The 15941-nt window shown below is 48.1% G+C and overlaps 1 protein-coding gene across 4 annotated transcripts in view; it reads right to left on the bottom strand.

Moving 5' to 3' along the window:
* MYOM1 (myomesin 1) overlaps positions 1-15941 on the bottom strand; it is a 709264-nt gene that overhangs the window by 609561 nt on the left and 83762 nt on the right. For 2 of the 4 annotated variants that reach the window (XM_085605828.1, XM_085605830.1), the window contains one exon: positions 618-788. The exons of the other annotated variants lie outside the window; for them this stretch is intronic. In XM_085605828.1, coding sequence (XP_085461954.1) covers positions 618-788 — 171 coding nt within the window. The remainder of the gene's footprint in view (positions 1-617; positions 789-15941) is intronic. 4 annotated transcript variants of the gene reach the window in all.

Below are 15941 nucleotides of genomic sequence, written 5' to 3' on the forward strand. Positions count from 1 at the left end.
GAAAAATAAGCCCACAAGCTCCTTTGTGAAACATTTGAAATCACTGGCATCTGATGCCTCAGGGGTATACATTGGTCCCTAAGACTTGATATCATGTTGGGAGTGTAGAGAATTATCTAAGAGTGTACAGTTAGCCAGTGGAGAAATCTGGTCCTGTTAACAAGTCGTTCCGAACGCTGTCTGGTTATTGTGGCTGTAAAATAACACAGCCACACCCCAACCGTCAGCATATCCTCGCCTGCTTTGGCACAACACTTACATGAAATAGTAACTTAATACACGCCTGACAAGAACATGAAGGCAACAACCAAAGGATCATGGAAGGAAACAACCAACTTATTAATTAGAAAGAAGGTGGCTACTGATTCTTTTTGGACTCATACTTTTAGCTTCCTCATGTGTATGGGTAATAAATAACTTCAGATGTTAAGCCAACTAAGGATGTTAAGCCACTCATGTACTGCATCAACAATACTATTCACTTCCAGGACATTGAACAACTGTATACAAGCTGTTAACACCGAAAAAGCTTTATGTGTCTGTTGACCAAGAGATGTTAGAAAGCCAAACATTATATCTAAACAAATCACGGAGAAAAACAGTGAACTATTTCCTACCCGTGACTGCTATGAGCTGAGGAACTGCGTTTTTCTTCTTTTTGGTAGTGGCTCATGATAGACTTCAGCTCCGCATTGCGATAAGCACGGTCATAGTGCTCATGTTTCTTCTGGTAGAAGGGTAAGGACATTCTGGGTACCTCGCACCACTGGTCTCCAGAAGTTAACACACTAAAGCGAATGAGATGTACTATTAAAATGGATAACAGTAGGTGTTGTTATATTGAAAGTGTTTCCTTCATAAAGCAGATTAGACTGTACTATTAAATTAGGTAACAGTAACTAGGGGCACCATGATGTTTTAGTCAGTTTTGAAAAATAAAAAACAATGCACCTGACACAAAGGGATCTTTCCGTCTGTGTACTGGGATCATTAAATGATTTCCCTGCCCAGTATTGCCATTACTTGCATTGTTGCCCCGGGCAGAGAAATCTTGTGACAGTCGCCCACCCTACTTAGGGCGGGTGACCATCACTAAGACCTGGCTGCCCAGTGGCAGATGTGTTGGGGGAACCAAAGGTTTTCCACAGGCAGAGCCAAGTGAGTCTTGGGTGGTGAGTGACCACTGCCAATTCTTGTGTCACTTGATGCCAGTAGGTAGACATAGTCAGGAAGTCCCATACCATGTACATGAATCCTGCATCCTGTATCAGTCATGGAGCATCAGTGGCATGCCTTATCTGTAGTGCCTGTTATGACGTTCAGACTGTGTTGTGTAAGATATGTGGCATGGAGGTAGTTGAGTTGAGTATATTTGTCAGGTCTGTGAAGCTGTGCAGTACATTGTTCATATAACAGTACCCTATGGTGAGTATTCCATTCCCCTTCCACATAGCCAGGTGCCGGGCAGTGAGGCATTCCCCTGACCATGGGGAGTCCTGCCAGTGTTGGACGTATAGGGGTCTTTCCTAGTTTTCCACACTGTTGTTTGCCAGCACCTCAGTGCAATTGCAGGCATCTTCGTGTGGACCGATGTGTTAGTGTTCCTACTAAACATTAGGAACATAAGGACCCCTCATTCTGGGGTCTCACATAGAGCCCAGCTATTCCCTCCTCTCGCCTCCATCAGTGATTGTTACCACCAACAGGGGCAGCCCTATTACCTGAACCAGGGGCAAGGTAAAGAATAGAATCCTAACAAAGGTTCAAGTAATGCATTACATACAACATAAACTAAAATAATGTAAAAGATGCATCAGATAAAACAAGACAAACTATACAAAACATAATAATATTGACAAGTAATACCCCTAGACAAGCTCAAATATGTTAACAATTTCATAAGACAGTAATATAAAACCAGAAGAAAATGGCACTATCTTAGTTAAACAATAGAAAGGCAATTGACAGTGTAAATGTAAACAGTGGATGAGGAAAAATTATTACACACAAACTGTTCAAACAAAACAAAAAACAGAGATAGCAAAGATTGCGTCCTCTTCAATCAAGGCCAAATATAGGCGTCAATGGCGTTTCGTCCAAACTAAACTTGAATGATCATCATCAGGACAAAGAGTATTTAATGGTAGAGCGTCCAGCAATTAGATTTTTTTCTTTATCAATGAGAATCAAAGTTTATTGATTTAAATTACTCCAGAAGTCAAAGAAGGAGACATTCAATCCACACAAAAGGAATCATTGCGAATGAAGGCCGTATATATCGATATGTACGCTAGAAAGGTATTTAGAGGCCAGATAATGCACAATCAGTCACTCAGGAAAAAACATGACTGCTCGGAGCTGCGAGCAAGTCATCCTTACGAGCGCTTTGCAGACCGTAACAGCATATCGGGGATAATGCAGATTATCCCCGAGACGATGTTACGATCTGTTCTTTCCTGAGTGAATGATTGCGCTTTATCTGGCCTCCTACATACCTTTTTGAGGTGTTTGCAGGTTCGTCTTGATTCTCTGAGTTTGGTGTAGAACCAGCTGGCTCTCTTGGCGTTGTGTGTTGGTTGTTTTCTTGAGGGGGGCAATGGTGTTGGAACAGTTGGTGATCCAATTGTGCAGGGTCTGGGCTGCGGTGGTAGGGTCGTCGTCGGTGGCGGCTAGAGTGGAGCTACTGAGGAAGGCAATGAGGAGCTGGACGTCGGAGATCTTGTTCCAATTCCTGCACTGGAGCTGGAGTGGAGGTTTGCGGGTGCTGGTTGTTTTGAAGGTGAAGTGGATGCAATGATGGTCCGTCCATGGGAGTTCAGAGGTGTGGCTGAAGGTGATGGAGTTTTCTGCTGTGAAGATGGGGTCGAGGATGTGTCCTGCTGAGTGTGTGGGTTCTGGTACGATCTGTGAGAGTCTGATGTTGAGGAGGTTGTCCAGGAGGGAGGTGGAGTTGGGGTCTTGGGGGTTGTCAAAGTAGAAGTTGGGGGTCTCCCAGCAAGGTGTAGTTGGTGGAGGTGAGGGCTTGCAGGGTGATAATGTCGGTGAATGAGTTGGAGAAAGGTGCGCGGCGTCTGGGGGGTCTGTAGATGAGGGTGCCTCGGAGTGTGGTGGTCGGGTTGGTCTGTATCTTGAAGTGAAGGTGTTCCATCAGGTCACTGGGCCCGTCGGTGTTGGTGCTCAATTGGAGGTTGGATTTGTGGGCAATGGCAATGCCCCCTCCGGGGCGGTTGGGGTGGTCCTTCCGGGTGATCTTGTAGCCTTCGGGAATGGCGATCGCAATGTCTGGTCCCAAGGAGGCATTCGTCCAGGTTTCTGTGAAGAAGGCGATATACAGGGGTGGTGCTGTCGAGGTGGTCCCAGATTTTGGTGGCATGTTTGTGGAGGGAGCGGACGTTGAGGAGGATGCCATTAAGGTTTTGGGGTGCTGTGGAGTTGTGGCGGGAAGGTTGAGGTGGTTCCTGGGTCTCAGTGATGTCGAAGGGGTGGTGGCAGGTGAAGGGTCCGTGGGTATCAGACGGTGAAGAACGCTTGCAGTTGTTGTCCTGTCCTGTGTTGAGAGCATGGAGGGCCAAGTAGCTGGCGAGTCGGAGGACCAGGGTCCCTGACGCTGGTCGCGGTCGGGCGCAGACAGGCTTGCCTTAGGCACGGTCACCATTAAGTATGGGTCGGGGGAGGGTGGGACAGCTGGGAGGCAGGAGCGGGCAAATGCTGGACGGGCCGCGGGGACAGCAGCAGTGGAAAGCGGAAAAGCAGGAAAAAGAAGAAGAATAAGGCAGAAAAAGGAACAAGGCAGGAATAAGGAAAAGGCAAGAATAAGGAAAAAGCAAGAATGAGGAAAAGGCAAGAATAAGGAAGGTAGAACAGGTATAGAAGCGGAGACAGCAAAGAAGAGCAGAAGTCAAAGGGCTGCACAGAAGCCTCAAACACCAACCTGAGCAGCGCTGGGGGCAGACACTCTATGGTGGAGCCCACTCGAGGGGAGTGCAGTATTCTTACCAGGAGGTCAGAGGTCTTGCTCCAGACTCTAGACAAAGCCCCCACCTTTTGCAAATCAGTACTGACCCTGCTTCTCATGGGAACACTCTGCCCCAAACTGCCAGGCGAGGAGCCCATCAGCAGGGACCACAAGCAACCCCAGACTGATATAGGCATACTTGGGGCTCATTCATTGGGTGTAGTTTGAGTCTTTTGGCACAGTGAGCAGGAGACATCACCTGTAACAACAAGGTGATGTATGTCCACTTCAGTCAAGTAGGGCGAACCGGTCTGGGGGTGAACAGTATTCCACCCATTGCGAAATTTAGAATTTTTTAAAATATGGATCGCGTCAATAAAGACAGGGTTTTTATTTTCAGATGTTATGCGTTCTTCCTTTAGTCCCTTCTATTACTGAAGTGGGGTAAACCAATGTTTGCTTTACTAACCTTCCACACTGTATGGCGCTCTTGAAAATGGCAGTGATCTGCGAGCGCAAGGTCGAGTGTGCACGAGCTCTTCTTGTGCCAGTAGCATCACTCACAGCAGCAAATCTGACCTTAACCAACTACAACACGTTCATACGCTCAATTGGCAGTGCTGCATTAATTCCAAACCCAGCATGAAAGAACTCACTGCCTGCTTTGCTTGCCCACGTTTATCTGTTTCTGTTTATTTGTTCCTGAGTAACTAGTCAGTGTTTCTGCTCTGACAGCTAAGGACCCATGATGGATGCACAGGACTTTAAAAATAACTCAGAAGCATATAAATAAATTTGAAGGTATTGGATATAATAATATAACAAGGATGCAAAATACAACAAGGTAATAAACCAAGTTTCTTGGCTATGCACACCATAGATTGTTCATGATCACAAACACTGGCACGATCACGCAAAACAAAAGCATAGTACCATACCAATGCAGACAGACAAGGAAAGATCAGGGATTTAGACAGGGTGCCTAAACAAATAATTTCGACCACCAGCTGAATGCCATCCATACACAGTAACAAGGAGACTTACAATCCACCTGATAAAACAGGGTTACTTTGTTGAAAGATGATAACTTGATCATCCCCTGATAGGACCTTTGAAAAAATCTCCCTGCATTCTTCAGCAACAAAATCACCCTCATTTTTAGCAATTTCAACCAGCAACTGGACCCGACAGACCTCTCCAAAGCCTCCCAATCTTATCAAAAGAACCAATGTTAACCACATGGTCTGTCATCACCCCAGAAGAAACCGCCAATGCCATCATGAAGTCCATTCACTAAAGGGCCCCATTGGCCGGCTGCCTCCACCACGCCTACTCCAGAGGACTGCAAACCATGAGCCGAATGCTCGCATCCATTTTTAATGGCTAAATGCAAAAGTCCTCCCTTTGCTAAAGAAACCCTCCACAGACCCTTTAAAGCTCAACAACTACAGACCGATCTCCCAAGATCTTAGACAAAATCATCAACAGATGCCTCAGCAAATATTTCAATGACCACCAACTCCTTGACACCACTTAGTCTGGTTTCAGACCCAACCCCAGCATGGAAAGTGCCCTTATCTCCGCCCGTGATGACAACTGCATGTCTCTGGACGGAGCTTCGGGAAGAGCACTTCATCGTCATCGACAGCATACTTGACATGAGACCCTGAGTGAACTGAATCACCGCCTCATGCTTCCATAACCTGAAGATGTTGAGGAAGATTTTCAAATAACTCCCAATCAGCACCCAGAAAACTGTCATGCACACCCTTGTCACAAGCAAGCTGGACTACGGGAACATCCTCTATGCTTGTATGCCGAGATCAACAAAAAACTCACCAGAAGGGTGCATACCATTCTGAACTCTGTGACCAGAATCACTTTCAACCTCCCACGTTGCACTCACATCACACCACATCTTGATGACCTCCACTGGCTCCCAATACATAAACAAGCAGAATTCAAATTCTCACCCACATTTTAAAGGCACTACATAACTCTGGCCCAGCATACCTCAACAATTGCATCTGCTTTCACAAACCTTTCAGACATCTCCGCTTGGCCGGACTCCTACTTGCACACATCCCATGCATACAGCACACAAGATCTGGCGGTTGAGCCTTCTCCTACCTTGATCCTAAAGCATGAGTTGACCTGCTGCCACCCAGAACTGCCATCTCCTTACTTATTGAATTCCACAAGAACCTGAAGACCTGGCTTTTTGAGTAGCCCCATTAAGCCCTAGGTTTGCCTATGCTCACACATGCTCAGAGTCAGGATACAATCCTGGGTGATAGTGTGCTCTACAAATCTGCGACCCAAGTGTTCATTAGAGGAACAAAGCAATGGCAAACAATAATAAGTGTTCCTGGTAACCTGAAAAAGAAGGGGGCAGTGTCTCTGAGTTCAGAAAGTGTGCTTTCTATTTTCCAGAAAATAAGCTTGACTACTGGGTTTAGAGCTGGAACTGGTGGTTGACAAAACTGGGTACATCTCACTTACTGGGGCCCTCAGAGAAAGGCTCAGTCCCAACATGACTTGAACCTGTGATCTTCAGACTACATGCAAATCACTGCAGAAGACTTTCAACTAGCTGTGCAGCAATCTTGGAACAAGATAGCCCCTAAGGGTGCATGGCTGGTATAGGGGAGGCTAAAAAAGCAGAAGGTTGTTCAAGGTGAGTGTTTGGTGCGTTGACACACAGACACCTAATCATCATATTGTTTTAGAAGGGTATCATTTTCGTGGAGTTGTGAGGTTAGTTACATGAAGCCAGTACCCAGCCACAGAAGTGGACTTCAATCTTATCCAAGGTCTGGGGGGCGGAGCTTGCCGTGCAGCGAGATGGCCGCATTCTAAGCGAGCTCCTTGCTGAAGCCCGGATTAATCCTATCATAATCCTGCACATCAAACTCTAATTGCTCTGACTTAGGTGCGTCTGCAGGTCGAGAGCAGACTGGTGCCTTCCGGAGCTAGAAATCGGCTACTCTGAGCACCTTGGCTCGGGAAATGCGAGTCCGGCTCTCGAGGCCTTGCTGGGTGAAACTGAAACCAAGGCAGCGACCTGAAGTAGCGGGAGGAGCGGGGACGTAAGGCACGCATGGCGGCCTCATTTACTGGTTGGGTCCGGCGGTGCCGGAATGCACAGCGGATTTCGCTGGAAGACAGCCGTGGCAGAGTGGAGGTGAGCCAGGCGGTGGAGGAGTGACAGAATCAGCAATTGCATGCCCCTAATACGAAGGTACCTATAACCCGCCTGCATGTGATGGGCTGAACCACGCGACCACCAGCAATCGCGGGCATCGGTGAGACTGGGCAGGCGGGAGAACTGCGCTGCACAGATCACCATTGTGAGGGGCGACAGTAACGCAGTGAACATCCAGGCAGGAATAGAAGGTGAGTGCTGCACCCTGGGGGAGACAGCACCCACACGCAAGAAAATCGAACTCCCCCCTCTTTTAAGCCTCGCAAGCTGCGTGACAGTGGGAGCTGGGAGCAGGAGTGACATCTGCTTGTGCTGTATCGAGCTCTCAGGCCTCACCCCAAAAATAAAAAATAAAAAACAAATAGTCCCTGGGGATAAGACCATTGGAGATCATCTTGGTTGTGGATCGGCACCGCTGAGGGACGACTACCAAATATATTAAACAGAGGGGCTGGGGGCTGGGGGCCTGGTTCCCACACAGCATATAGAACTGAGCGCACCCAGAGGGGGAAACATCATATCATAAATTTGGCATCAAAATGCTAGTGACTGGGAGTTAAGCTTGTCAAGACACTACGCGCAGCATTGACAGGCACCAACCTATATTTGATTACCTGGACATTATTGATTGGTCAAGCCCCTGGATGCAAGCTGTAATGGTAGAGGTTGGCGGGGAAGACGTGCTGGATTGACTTACCTGCTGGCTAGTTGCGAGCACAATTTCCCACAAGACTGATATCAATGCATGATAAGTTTTGATGTAACCTGCGATACTGCTTCAGCGCCTCACAACCCTCGAAAAACAGGTAAGAACAGTCGCAGCACCAGCATATCGGCGCCGGCGGTAATCCCCACCCCAGACATCTAAAATTCGCAAGAACGCGGGCATAGGGCCAGACAAGAAGCTGGGAATATGGGCAAGACTGACAGGACCCAGCCGAAGCTAACATTCGAACATACCAAAAAACAAATAGATCGGTGGAAGGAAGACCCGTCGCAGCAACAAGAAGAAGCGGGGGCCACTAGTGGAGTAACAAATGTCGAAGTGCAGGCCATGTTCACTACTATACAGGCTGCTCCTACCAATATAGATCGGAAAATTGATGCTCTCACATACCGCGTCGACAGGATGTCTGAGCGCCTGGACAAGCACACGGAACGTCTAGACATGGGCGAACGACGAATATCAGACGCCGAGGATGCTCAGGTACAGATGGAAATGAAGCAGACGAGGATGGACAAGCAGTTGGCAGCTATCTCGGCAAAGGCAGAAGATTTGGAAGCGAGGTCCCGCAGAAATAACATTCGCCTGACGGGCATAGCTGAGACAACGAACACAGGCCCAATGGAGAGATTTGTGGAGCAATTGCTAATTGAAATGCTGGGCAGGGACACTTTCTCTGAGATATTCATCGTTGAGCGTGCGCACAGATCCTTGGCGCCAAAACCGCCGATCGGCTCATCACCAAGGCAGATAATAATGCAAATACTGAACTATAGAGACCGAGATGCAGCGCTCCGGAAGTCAAGAGAGTTGGGAAAATTGACGCAGGAGGGCATGGATATCTCAATTTATCCCGACTTCACAGTCTCAGTGCAGGAGGCCAGAAAGAAATTCAGCCAGCCGAAACAAAAACGTAGAGAACTGAATATTCCATACGTAATGCTGTATCCGGCGTGGCTCCGGATCACGGATGACGGGAAAGTGAAAATCTACAACGAACCAAAAGAAGTGCTCAAATTTATACAACAGAGAAAACATACAAAACCGAGACGTAGATCCCCGTGGGGGGACCAAGAAGACCAGCATACCACCTCGGATGTCGAATGACGAGACATGGAGGGGAGAAGTGACCACCACTGCACGGGGGACAGATCCGAAGAGGCCTAGGAGACAAGGCATGGTTGCAAAATGAATACAGCCTTCGGTAGCGGATGGAAATATCATAACCAGGTTGTTGATGGACTACGGGACATTGGCCATGAACAGTGGACTAGCTGCAGATGACTCTGGTAGCCCGATGGAATGCAGAGTTAACAAGTGGTAACTAGAAGCAGCTCAGAGGGCCCAGTGATCAACACAGATAAGTTGAACATCTCCACACTTTGAATCACTTTAAGTAATGAAGTATTACGCACTGTGTTTGACTATGTTTGACATATGCACAACCTTGGAAACGCTGCAGACTTATTGCGGACTAGCCAAATGCACCTATATTAACACGACATGTTATGTTTGGTTTTGATGTATACGTTTTTGCAGGGCGTTTGCCCATTTGGGGGCTCCCACAGGAAATGGGCTGGCAGCTCATGCCCTCAAGTGTACACCACACTAGTTCATTGTAAGGGTTTTTGTTTTTCTTTTTCTGTTGGTATTTTCATGATTAATTGAGTTGTGAATGGGTCTCCGCTTTTGGGGCTAGGGCGGAGTGGGTGGGGGTGGGGGGGAAGATAGTAAAAAAGGTCTGATCGACAGGCAGAAGCTGTTGACGTAACTGCCTCTTCACAGATACACCATACGAAGAATACGACAATGCCAAGCTATGCCACATGCACATGGCTGACACCAGAACGAACACTAGGACACTGACGTTACTGACATGGAATGTTCGCGGATTTCAAAATCCACAAAAAATACGGAAAGTACTTGCATATCTTGATAGACACAGTATTGACGTGGCGTGTATACAAGAAACACACCTAACTCCTGCTACAGAAACACAGGTAGGCACTAGATGGGCCTCATACCGTATAGCATCGTCATACTCCACGTATGCTAGGGGGGTTATACTGCTGATAAGACGGAACATCCCATTTCAGCTGCTCCATGCATTGGGAGATGATCAAGGTCGCTATGTAAGGTAACTTTGGAGGCTCTGTGTTAACAATAATCACATCATATGGCCCAAATATTGATGATCCTGGCTTTTATGCGGAAATTTGGACCAAACTGAGGGAACTCCCCAGTGCTCCAATAATATGGGGTGGAGACTTTAACACCTGTCTGGATCCGGCACTAGATAGGTCCACGGGTAATGAGAGGTATGGCAGGCGAGCAGCTAAAGCCCTTAGAGACGGTATGGCAACGTGGGGAATGACCGACATATGGAGAATGAGGCACGCGGGCTGGAGGGAAGGGACAAGCACATCTACGACACATAACACATGGTCCAGGATAGACTACTGGCTGCTTACGGCAGAAGCATGCACATGGACGCAGACGGTCAAACATCTATCCAAGACACTGTCGGATCATTCCCCGGTTAGCCTTATATTAGACATCCCCACCCAGATACCCAGGCATTTCTCGTGGAGACTGCAGGGTAGTGCCCTGTTGGACCAAGTATTCACCAGTGAGCTTCGACAAGCAATCACAGACTACTTCGAATTGAATACAGGATCTGTAGCGAGTGCAGGGACATTATGGGAAGCATTCAAGGTAACGGTACGGGGACACTGAATAAATAAACACGCTGGGATATTGAAGGATATCCAACAGCAACTGACTACAATAGAAAGGGACATCAGTACACTTGAGGCGGAACATGCACGGACACAAAACCCGACCATACTGGCGAGAATAAGGGAAAAGATGGACAATTATCAGAAATACGCTGCAGATGAGGTAAAATACAAATCAAAAAGGTACACAGCACGAAACTATGGGGAGGGTGGTAGGCCGGGACGCGCCCTGTCGACTAAGATCAAACCATCATACACGACTTCATACATAATGCAGATATGGGATGAAAAGGATCAAATGCTATATGACACTAAGTCCATATCTAACTGTTTCCAGAAATATTACACACAGCTTTATACCACACAAACTAACACCACGGCAGAGTACATAAACATTTATCTCCAAGACGTAGCTTTAGCATGGCTCTCAGATAATCACCATGAATTTTTAAGTCACCACATTACCAAGGACGAACTAACAGACGCAATAAACTCCCTACCAAACAACAAGGCTCCTGGGTTGGATGGACTACCTGGGGAGTCCTACAAAACATACAAGGATTTGTTGATACCTCACTTAGCCGAAATGTATGAGGAAGCATATGAAGAAGGTAAACTCCCCGCCTCACTGAGAGAAGCTCTCCTAGTGACGCTCCCTAAACCAGATAAAGACCTATCACGATGTGACTCGTATCTCCCCTTGTAATTAATAAATATAGATACAAAGATTTTGGCGAAAGTCATTGCCACTACGATACAGCTATTGCAGGCGAAGCTGGTCTTACCTGATCAGGCAGGCTTCGTTCCCACATGATCCACTGCACAAAACATACGTACCACCATCTGGATCCAGAATTGCCAGCAGCAGTGGCCTTGCTAGATGCTGCGAAAGCTTTCGATTCAGTGGAGTGGGGTTCATGTTTGTGGTGCTGCGTAGAATGGGGTTTCCGGAACGTTTTTTTAAATGGATTGAGGTGTTATACCATGCCCCAATAGCTAGGATTAGGTTGAATGAACAAATATCTGACCATCAACAGTACTATTCACTTCCAGGGCATTGAACAAATGTATCTGAGCTGCTAACATACTTTTTTTTAAAATAACTAATTGAAAGTTTTGTGGCAAAACACAGCATAGCACAGTATAAGATTTGGTCAATGACAGCAGTCTCAGATATCAATAGCATACAACAGTGCACCATCATGCTGATAAACCATAATAAGCACACGATTTCCCCCATATACGTTTGTGACAGTCACGGGCCTCAAACATCATCTTCTCCTACTGTGCGCCTCAGCCCACCCCCGCACGCCAACCTCTCACCGTCGGCCGCTGTTGTTGTTTCCAGACCCAGGCCATGTCCTACTTGGCAGCTAAACAAGCTGTCCCCAGAAAGGCATGCTCAGCCCTAGGACCCCCCACCTCCTACATAAGCCCCAGCAATGCTACACAGGGCATCAACTCCAAGGGGTGGTCCAGGACAGCCAATAGTATTCGACCCACCTCCTCTCAAAAGGATCTCAGCGTATGTCATTCCAAAGCAACATGAAAGAAATCTGGCACAGGGAGTGCGCAGTGTGTGCACACTGCTCGCACATCAGAATGTACAGATTGTAAGCGCCTCACAGTAAGGTATGTCGCATGCAGGTAGTTGAACTCTGCCATACACAGCTGCACCGAGATAGTCAGTTCCCTAGGCGCCATAGAAGCCTCCCTTCAGTCATCTTCATCCAAATCTCCCACCCAGGACACCCACCTCCGCCTGAACCTTTTGAGTCCATCCAGGTCGTGGATTACTAAGGAGAGGAAAACCACCAAAGTGGCTGTTTACCCAGCCGCCCCAGGAGGATCTTTGCCTCCAATGGATTGTATTCCGGCAGATACTCACTCACATGTTCATGAGCGAGCAAGGCATGGTGCAGTTGGAGGTACCGATAGAACTGCAAGTTTGACAGGGAGTATTTCTCTTTTAATTCCTGAAAGGACAAAATGATTGAACCCCTGTTTTTATCTCCCAAGTATGAGATCCCAATGCAATCCCAGTGCAGAAAAGTGTCCTGCCTAGAAAGCTGCCCAAGCCATGTTCCGCACTGGAGAGGGGTTATTCCAGTGAGGTGCCGGTCACACCCAGTAAGGCAGAGGGCAGCCCTCTAAGTAAGGGATACCGGTGTGCACGAAGACACTGTACTCTGAAAAAGTGCCCTATTGAGGAGATCAAGCAAGCCACCTATTACCAGTGAATATATTTCCAACCGATTTGCTGGATCATCCCATCCCCGAGTGAACCAGTCGCTAATCGGCACCATGTGCGCTGCCAAATAGTATAGATACAGATCCGATAACCCCAGGCCATCATTAAAAGGAGATTTGTGCAATGAGAGGAACGCCATCTTATGCCGACCCACAGCCCACACAAAGTTAGTAATTTTAGCGGCCACAGAGCGAAACCACTTATGTATGGAGAATGCCATTTTGGTAATTACCCAATACATACAAATAGCACGGGAGGCACACAATTTTGAAAAGGGCTATATGCCCCATAGGGTTCAATGACAACGCGGCCCATGGCCAAGATCTTGATCAAGCCGCCGGTCTAGTCCCCGGAATTTGAGGGCCCAGGGCAGATCTGGAATGGGGCACACATGCACCCCTAAGTAGTTAAAGGAGTTATGTCGAGTGGGAATGTTGGGACACCAGACCCGCCCTAGAGCTTCACTCTTTACCTCTACTAAACAGGATTGGCCTTTATTAACCTAAAGCCTGAATGCCTCACTATACAGCCAGAGGAGTGTCAGGCAGCGGGGCCCTGAACGACCGTGATCTCATAAAAACAGGAGCATGCCAAAGAGCGCCACACGGTCTTCAAGACCTGTCCCTCATTGCCAGCCCGAGATATGAGCATCACAGCGGTTCTATCACCAACACAAAAAGCAATTCGGACAGTGGGCAACCCTGGTGCTTGTCTTTCTCAAGGTGAAATGCAGGAGATAGGACCCCCTTCATCTGGACCTTAGCAGTCGGAGAGTGGTAGAGAAGCAAATTCACATGACAGAACTCTTCCCCTATGCCAGCCCGCCAAAGAACTCCCTCCATAAAGGCCCATGACACAGTATTGAAGTCTTCAGTACAATTAACTACCAAGAGTGCCATTGAGTTCTGACGCCCGGGATAACGCTATATGGACCCTCCTGATACAGTGACATGTACTAAGGCCCAACATGAATCCGCACTGATCGGGTTGAGCGAGATAAGGCAGGGCCTGACCAAGTCACTCAGCTAACACCTTTGCATACATCTTGATGTCAGTGTTGACCAACAAAATCAGATGAAAAGTGGAACATTAGTCCCAAGAGAGACATTCCTTGGGCAGGATGACTATGGTAGCACAGTCCATATCTGATGGAAAGGACCCTTGCTCCAGTGCAGTGGTATAGATATTCAAAAGATGGGGTCATAGGATCTCACAAAAGTGTTTGTAATACTCAATGGGCTTCTGGGCCGGCCGTTTTCCGGATTTCATCCCCGACACCGCAGCACTCACTTCCTCAAGCGTTAAGGCTTGGTCCAGTTCCTAGGCCAGGACACTGTGTATAGTCGGTAATGGTATAGAACCTAAACCGCTGGTGGCAGAAGACACCGCAAGCATAGCCCTCGATAAAAGTCGGTGGTCTAGACAATTATTGGAAATCATCCAGGGGACGACCCATGGAGTCCCGAATCACCGGAATCACTCAGCCAGACACCCCGTGGTTGGCCAGCTAGTACAACAGTTTGCCTGATTTGTCCCCGGAAGCATACACCCTCTTAGTGGAGGTCCTCCAGCAATGACTGGCCTCCTTCAAGGAAGCCTCCCGCAGTTCAGTTTGGGCTATGGCCAGGAGGCGACGTGAGTGCTCTGTATCTCGGTGGTGAAGAGCCACTTCCATTCGTACTATCTGGTTTTCCAAGCTGGTCAGGCGTACCGAATGGAGCGCCTCAACCTGCTGAATGTGACCTTTAATGCGGCCTCTCAAGGATGGCTTACTAGCTGCTCATAGCTTCGCTGCCCATGCTACCAAACCTTCATTTAGCTCAAAGAACTGACGCAATTCTTCCTCGACAAAGGTCTCACATGCAGCAGTCTGCAAGTGTCATGCATTGAATCTCCAGGCCGCTCGCAAAACACTGGGCTGAATTCCCCATGACAGTATCAATGGAGCTTGATCGGAAATACCAAGTGGAAAGATGCACACCGCTTGAACTGAGAGAAGATCTGCGGCCGGTAGCCACATCAAGTCTATGCGGGATTCCGTAGCATGCGCTGCAGATTGGTGGGTGTATGCCCGTTGAGGAGGATGCCAGGAGCGCCAGGCATCGCACAGGCACAGCGAGTCTGCCCACGAAGACAAGCTAACCGTTCGGTTACACCTGGCAGGGTAAGGGGCAAAGGAGGCATCCAGGACTGGAACCGGAAGCACATTAAAGTCTCCTCCAATCATTGTGACGCCCTGAGGGGTAAGTCAGGATAAAGGATCTCAGCGACTGCAGGGAAGGCTGCAGCAGCTGAGACGGTGGGATGTAACAGGATATAAAACTATAGTGCCACGCTTCCAACCAGCCCTCAATGCACACGTATCAGCCCTGGGCGTCCAGATGGTGCGCTGTAACACCCATGGGAAGAGATTTGTAGAGCAGTATCGCGACTCCTCAAAGCCACGCGTAAAACCTGAGTGATAAACCCTGACGTAGCCAAACGAGCCTAAAAAGGGGCATTTCATTCCTAATAAATGGGTCTCCTGCAGAAGAACAACCGTTGGCCTGTGGCATGTAATATATGGTAACAAGGCAGAACGCATAATGCAGATATCTGAGGAGGGCCCATGACGCAGCCGATTAAATAAAGCGGATTCCCCACCCAGCTGGATCAGACAGGAGACCCCAATGATCTAAGATGCCATTCCTTTCCAAGCAAGCCATTATTACAACCCTAGCTGCTGCTATGAACCTAGAAGGGAAAAACACTGGTAAGAAAAAACAGTCAGAAAGATCACCTAGGCTCAGAAGCCCAACAAAACGACCCTCTCCCAACATCCTCCTTCCCCCCACTTCACCCCAGGAAACATTTGTTGCCCTAACCAATTATCCCAGGAGGTGAAGGGAAGCAAACACATTCATCCTCCCCGGCATACATCCCTTGCCAGCCCCCAGCAACAAGACCAGCATTGTAACTGGAAAGGAAACGTCCAGGTCAAGGCAGACCAGAGAGTTGAGATGAGGAGCCCAGGTCCACTTCCAGACAGTGAAAAACCAGCTGAGTATCCGAGAGGGTCTCACCCACAT

Source organism: Triturus cristatus, chromosome 5_1 (genome assembly GCF_964204655.1).
Source record: "Triturus cristatus chromosome 5_1, aTriCri1.1, whole genome shotgun sequence".
Taxonomy (NCBI): domain Eukaryota; kingdom Metazoa; phylum Chordata; class Amphibia; order Caudata; family Salamandridae; genus Triturus; species Triturus cristatus.